Genomic DNA, 6,286 nt, shown 5'->3' on the forward strand with positions numbered 1-6,286 from the left:
ATGAAAAGTAAAAGTATAAAAATATTGTTCTTATTATCTGCTTGACTTGATCCTTTTGGATGATCCTCATTGAAAAGGGATGGACAATTCAAATTGTATTTTTTTACTTGTTCATTTTGTTCTTCTCTTTTTTTTTCTTGTATTTTATTTTCTTGTACATATTTTATGTTTATTAAACTAAAAGATTTTTTTAAAGATGGACGATTTTTTTTTCCGAATTTTTCTCTCTATATAAATAAGGATAAAATTTTTAATTTTTAATTAGTTGTTTTTTAAAAATTTGAACAAAATGAATAATCATTCGGATTCATCAAATCATTCTCATCATAATAATGAGAGTAACAATAATATTAAATTAAATAATAATAATAATGAAATTAAAAATAATAAAATAAATAATTTAGTAAAAATTAGTGATTTTAGTATTGACCACATATTAAATCGGGCTGGTGAAAATTTTTGTGGTACAAATAATTCAAATATAAGTAATGCTATAAATTTCTATGAACGTGTATGTGCACTTGAATACAATAAAAATTCTACAACAAATAATATTAATTATCAAAATCAACAAATTGATTTTAATTCGGATACAACAGATACTTGTACAAATTTAATGTTAAGAACAGCACCAATATTTGATTGGTTACAATATACAAGATATAGACCACCAAAATTACCAAGTGAGTTAAAAAAAAAAATTTTTTTTTTTTTATTAATAATTTTAATGAAATTTAACAATTGCCCCCGAAAATAAAGCGCATTTATTCAATAACGTTTTCTTTATTTCGGACACTAACAGTGTTACATTACTGTCGCTATATTATTACTGTCACTACTGCTGGTAGTAAAAAAAATTAATATTTTTAATTAATAAAAAATTTTAAACAAGTTTTGAAGGGAAATTTTTTTTGCAAGAGAGTAAAATAATAGTTGAAAAGGAAAAACTAATAATTTTAGTTTATTCAACATTAATAATTTTGTAAAATTTAGTTTTTATCAGTCTGTCGTTTAAAATATTTTGAAATGGAAAAAAATTATTTTTTTATGTCAGACCATATTCAATATTATTTATTTTTGGAAAATGTTATTGGGGATTTTCAATAACTTAATTCTAAATTTGTTTTTAAAATAAAGAATTTACGATAAATGTAAACTGTAAAATCTGCAAAAATAGCATATTCGAAAATGAAAGTTTCGCTTAAAGTTCTAAAGAAATTTTTAGTACAAAAATATTGTAAACTTGAAGACTAGCATAATAGTAAAAAAATCTGATGTGGTCAGCACATAACCGACCGCATTGTGTATTGTCTAGTTAAATGAAAGTGTTACAGAATATTATAAAAATGTCTGCCAAATACTTCTTTCCAATTTTTAGGACATTAGTAAGCTTATAGTTAACATACTTAGAAAAATGTAAATTGGGCTCTTAGTAGAGTTTCGCTTTGTGCTACCCGAATTCCCTGAAATGCTCGCCAGTTAGTTTCGGTAACAACCAGAACTCAAATATCAAATTTCAAGAAATTCCATCAATTTATTCTGTGGATATGGTGAAAAATGTAAAATCGGCCCGCAAATCAGTTCTCGAGTCCTGATCTTTCCAAAAAAGTTATATGTTCATTGCTTTAATATGAGGAATTCATATATTAAATTTCAATGAAATCGGTTGATTATTTCTCTTTATATACACAAAAGTGTATGTTTGGCCCGTAGTAAACGTCTAGTTGCCGATGCCTGATCTTTCCAAAAAATTTACATGTTCATTATTTTAATACGGGGAATTCATATATTAAATTTCAATGAAATCGGTTGATTATTTCTCTTTATATACACAAAAATGTATATTTGGCCCGTAGTAAACGCCCAGTTGCTGATGTCTGATTTCTTCCAAAAGTTAGGAATTTTTGCGTATGATCGAGCAAAGCTTATATATAAAATTTCAAGTAAATCGGTTGAATACTTTCTTCAAAATGTTCAAAAATGTAAAACAGGCCCGCTAAAAAGTGCAGTTCCCGAGGCCTGATATATACCAAAAGTTGATCGATCCGTGCCATGGTGGAAACAAACTTACATATAAAATTTCATCAAAATCGGTTCAGCCGAACTTGAGATACACGCGTGCACACACAGACCGACAGACGGACAGACCGACAGACCGACAGACCGACAGACCGACAGGTTGCTAAAAATAGTTTATTTACACTTCCCCACTATGGAGAAGTACGTTCCCACCGAAAACTCGATATGCAAAATTTGTTGCCATCACATAACCTACCTATTGTTTACACAATACGGTCGGTAATATTGGATATTGAAAAAACTCTCGACTCGAGTATGTTACAAATCTGCAAATGCCAAATAAATATTCACTTTGTAAAAATTGCAGGTTTGTAAGTAAGAATGTGTGAAAAGATTTTTAAGATTTAATTTAGAGTTGTCGGTGAATGCCGAATTTAATTATATGTAAATCTATTTAATAATATTATTTAAACACTATAATACTATCAAACATTTAGAGACATTTTGTAAATACAACACCGAAGTACATATTCTAATTCCCGAATAATTAAAGAAAACAAAAAAAAACCTGAAAAAAATATCTCCTGAATTATAAAAAAAAACTTTTTTTAAAATCTCTTTTTCCCCAAAATTAAAGAGACGAAATTCATAAAATTCCTTATAAAAATTTCAAATATTTAAAAATTATACTTATTTTGTTAAATTTTTCATTAAATTTTTTGTTTTTCCATATTTTATTAGGACCTTTCCGGCCTGGACCTATTAAAAGAACACCAGGAAGATTACCTAGAGTACCATTTACACCAGCCCAGTTAAATACATTAGAAAATGCATATAAACAATCAACATATTTAAGTTCCGAAGATGCTAATAAATTAGCTTTACAATTAGATTTAACTAATACAAGAGTAAAAATTTGGTTTCAAAATCGAAGAGCAAGAGAACGCCGTGAAAAAAGAGAACGTGGAGAAAGTCCTGATATTTTAACACCAATATCTAGTCCGGAATTAAATTTGAATGCAGAATCACCATAATTTAATTAAAATAAAATTTGTGAATATTTTTTTTTTAAATAAAATTAATGTAAATAATGTTAAATAATCTTAAATAAAAATTATTTTAAATATTCGAAATTTTTTATAATTTAATTTGTGAGTTGACAAGTTGATATTTTGGATTTGATGTTTGTCAACTTGTTGAGTAACAAAATTTATTTTTTTTTAATTAAAATTAAAGTAGGTACAATTAGTACAATATTTTATGAGAACATTTTGTTTTTGAAACAAAATTTTAAAATTGTTGTTATTTTTTATTTAATTTGTTTGTGTCATAACATACTCATAGTAACCGGAAAAAACAATATTTATTAAATCAATAGTTTGTGTGTACAGATTGCTCTGGAACAGAAATACATACATATACACAAACCCAAGAAGACTTCACAGAAAAATCTAATCTTTTATCCTCTTTCCTTTCTATTTAAATTTTCGGTATATACTCGTATATCTTTCGTAATTCGAACACAAAAAAATTAAACTCAAATTGAAGACAAAAACAAAAACATGGCTCAAATGCGTATACCTGGAGTACCATTGCTTCCTGGGTCTATGATATTGGATGTAAATAAAACATATAAATTATAAAATTCTTTACAAAATCTTTCGTTGTTTTAAGGTGGGAAAAAATCATTTTCCTAAAACCCAAAGATTCATCAGATATAAAGGAATAAGTATGTTATCAGATAGAGAGCCAGTAACAAGATTCAATTCAGATGGAAATGAACAATCATGTGAATTACCATCGTTATATGCACCGAAATCTGGACCAAAAATGCCAGCTTGGATAACTTATGATAAAAAAGTTCTTTGTTTCTATGGTTATTTTCAGGAAGCATTAACGGAAGTCTATAAGGCGGCATATCAAATTCGAAAAATAAAGTTGTATTATTATTTAGAAGATGATACTATTGAAATATCTGAACCAAAAGTTCCAAATTCTGGTATACCACAAGGATGTTTATTAAGTCGACAAAGAGTACCAAAATCTCCACCATCTCATCATGAATTCATAACTTTGCTTGATATTAATGTTAATAAACCTATTAAAATTTATGATCGTGTTTATCAAATAACTGATTGTGATTTATTTAGTAGACATTTTTTAAATAGAATGGGTATTAATGTTCCAGATCCTGTTCAAATTCCAGTGTTAGTAGTACTTTTTCAACATACATACTTAAACAATAAATATTCATTAAACAGACGTAATACTTGAATATTTATAGGGATCCAACATATGAAGTTAGAAAATTTGCTGATAGAAAATTATACGTTCCGTCAAATAAGCATTTCACACTTGCACAATTTTTGAAATTTGATGGAAAAGTTTTGAAATTCAATGCTTATTGGGATGACAAATCTGAATTTGGTGAAATAAGAAATTTGGAAGTGCTATACTATTTAGCAGATGATACAATTGAAATTAAAGAAAAATTTCCGAAAAATTCAGGACGAGAAGCACCGGGTACATTTTTAAAAAGGCAAAAACTTCGAAAGGTATGTCAGTATTGTTGCGATTATAGTAGATATTATATATGTACATAATATTGAGAAGATGTTTTAATTTTTAATTTTTTTTTTTAGGAATGGACTGGTTTGCCTTTGCCAGGTGACGATTCTCAAACAACTATATTAAATGTTTTAAATAATCGTTTTGTCGCTGATCCTCTTAGAACGGGCAATAAAAATATAAATTACTATAAGGACAGCGATTTGCAAATAGGAGCACATCTTAGTATATTTGGGCGGGATATAATTTTAACGGATTGTGATGAATTTACTAAGGATTATTATAAAAAAAAAGTATGGTTTTTTTTAATATTTTAGAATACTTATTAAAAATAATGCAATATTTTAGTTTGGTATGGAAAATTTTACCCCAATTCCAAATCCAGCAATGCAGTCGCAGAAACGTATCCAAAATTCAGACACACAACTTCCACCATATAACGGTTGGGGTGATTTTATAGATTCCGAAGGAAATTGTTTGTCTATAATGCCAAAAATTCCTCCAATAGATATACACAAATTTATAAATTTAGATAAACTCATTTTACGTTTTGGTGCAAAAATGATTTCGGATATAAAAGAAAATAATGAAAGAGTTTTTATAGTATCATTTCACTTAATTGATGATACTGTACAAGTGTATGAACTTGCTATGAGAAATTCAGGATTTTTGGGTGGTGAATTTTGCAAAAGGAAAAAGCAATTATTACCTGATCAAAATATTTTTTCGTCTGAAAGACCAAAGTTCTATGAACCATATCATTTTCATATTGGTGCTACATTAATAATTAATGATCATGTATTCAATCTTGCTACGGCTGATGAATATACATTAATGTACATGGAGGCTCACCCGTATCAGGTATTATATAAAAATTTGAATTTTTGATTTCGGGTTGTAAATTGTAAATCTAATAAAAAAATAATTTTACTTGTTTTCATCTTCTAATTTTTTAGTTCCCATTCGCTGATGTTGAAACTATAGTGGCAAAAGTTCGAGAAGCTTTACGACCAACTTATAAAAATTTCGTTGCAAAATATTTACCAGAAGTTGTTGATGTATCAACATCCAAAGACTGTTATAAATGTTACATTCGTTCAGATATTTTTAGAAAAGCACTTATTGAATTACTTCAACACCATATTAATGATCATGAAATAATTACACTTTGCCGTGCTTTTAATTTTGAAAAACCAGAAGATAAATGCGATAGGGAATTAATAAGATCAATTGTACATTGGGAAATTCAACGTGACCTTTGGAATGATTTAAATCGTGTAAAAGAACATATTTGTCATCTTGAACCAGAGAATGTCGGATACCTTAATGAAACCAAATTAAGGGCAACAATAGCTGGATGTCGTTTACCATTTTCTATTGATCTTACAAATCTATTAATAAAAGTGCTCAAAAAGAATTCCGAAGGTGACATTGAAATTCGTGACTTCTTATCATTTATTAATACAGCTGAACACAGAACATCAAGTTTTGCACCACAACCTATGCGTAAAATTTGCCCAAAATTACCTTTTATTGAACGAGGACGATTCGTAGACTGGAAAGCTTTCATTGATAAGATCGGTCTAGAAGAAACTTTGAAAAATGAAACCTAATTATAAAAAAAAAACTAAAAAATTAACGATAAGAAATTTTAATAAATTTATGAGATTTTAGACTGGACAAATATTTCAATAAAATA

At 27.6% G+C, this 6,286-nt stretch overlaps 2 protein-coding genes across 2 annotated transcripts; both read left to right on the forward strand.

Annotated features, from left to right (window-relative positions):
- The first annotated feature begins 289 nt into the window (after positions 1–289).
- Positions 290–3,131, forward strand: LOC129607047 (homeobox protein MSX-1). The gene is made up of 4 exons (XM_055517742.1): positions 290–338; positions 405–485; positions 600–683; positions 2,761–3,131. The coding sequence occupies exons 1-4, from the start codon at positions 290–292 to the stop codon at positions 3,051–3,053; spliced, it is 507 nt and encodes a 168-aa protein (XP_055373717.1). The 3' UTR covers positions 3,054–3,131.
- Positions 3,132–3,446: 315 nt separating this feature from the next.
- LOC129607048 (EF-hand domain-containing family member C2-like) lies at positions 3,447–6,200 on the forward strand. Its single transcript, XM_055517743.1, has 6 exons — positions 3,447–3,638; positions 3,694–4,226; positions 4,304–4,574; positions 4,662–4,880; positions 4,936–5,448; positions 5,544–6,200. Exons 1-6 carry the CDS (start codon positions 3,582–3,584, stop codon positions 6,198–6,200), a joined length of 2,250 nt encoding a protein of 749 aa, XP_055373718.1. The 5' UTR covers positions 3,447–3,581.
- The last annotated feature ends 86 nt before the right edge of the window (positions 6,201–6,286 follow it).

This window comes from Condylostylus longicornis, unplaced genomic scaffold (assembly GCF_029603195.1).
Source record: "Condylostylus longicornis isolate FDR11 unplaced genomic scaffold, ASM2960319v2 ptg000026l, whole genome shotgun sequence".
NCBI classification, from domain to species: domain Eukaryota; kingdom Metazoa; phylum Arthropoda; class Insecta; order Diptera; family Dolichopodidae; genus Condylostylus; species Condylostylus longicornis.

Excerpts from the sequence above, each read along its gene's own strand:
- LOC129607047 (XM_055517742.1), top strand. The coding sequence starts at position 290 with ATGAATAATCATTCGGATTCATCAAATCATTCTCATCATAATAATGAG. Across the intron at positions 339-404 it reads TTCTCATCATAATAATGAGA|TAAAAATTAGTGATTTTAGT; the intron begins GTAACAATAATA and ends TAAATAATTTAG. Across the intron at positions 486-599 it reads TACAAATAATTCAAATATAA|ATACTTGTACAAATTTAATG; the intron begins GTAATGCTATAA and ends CGGATACAACAG.
- LOC129607048 (XM_055517743.1), top strand. The coding sequence starts at position 3,582 with ATGGCTCAAATGCGTATACCTGGAGTACCATTGCTTCCTGGGTCTATG. Across the intron at positions 4,881-4,935 it reads AGGATTATTATAAAAAAAAA|TTTGGTATGGAAAATTTTAC; the intron begins GTATGGTTTTTT and ends GCAATATTTTAG. Across the intron at positions 5,449-5,543 it reads TGGAGGCTCACCCGTATCAG|TTCCCATTCGCTGATGTTGA; the intron begins GTATTATATAAA and ends CTAATTTTTTAG.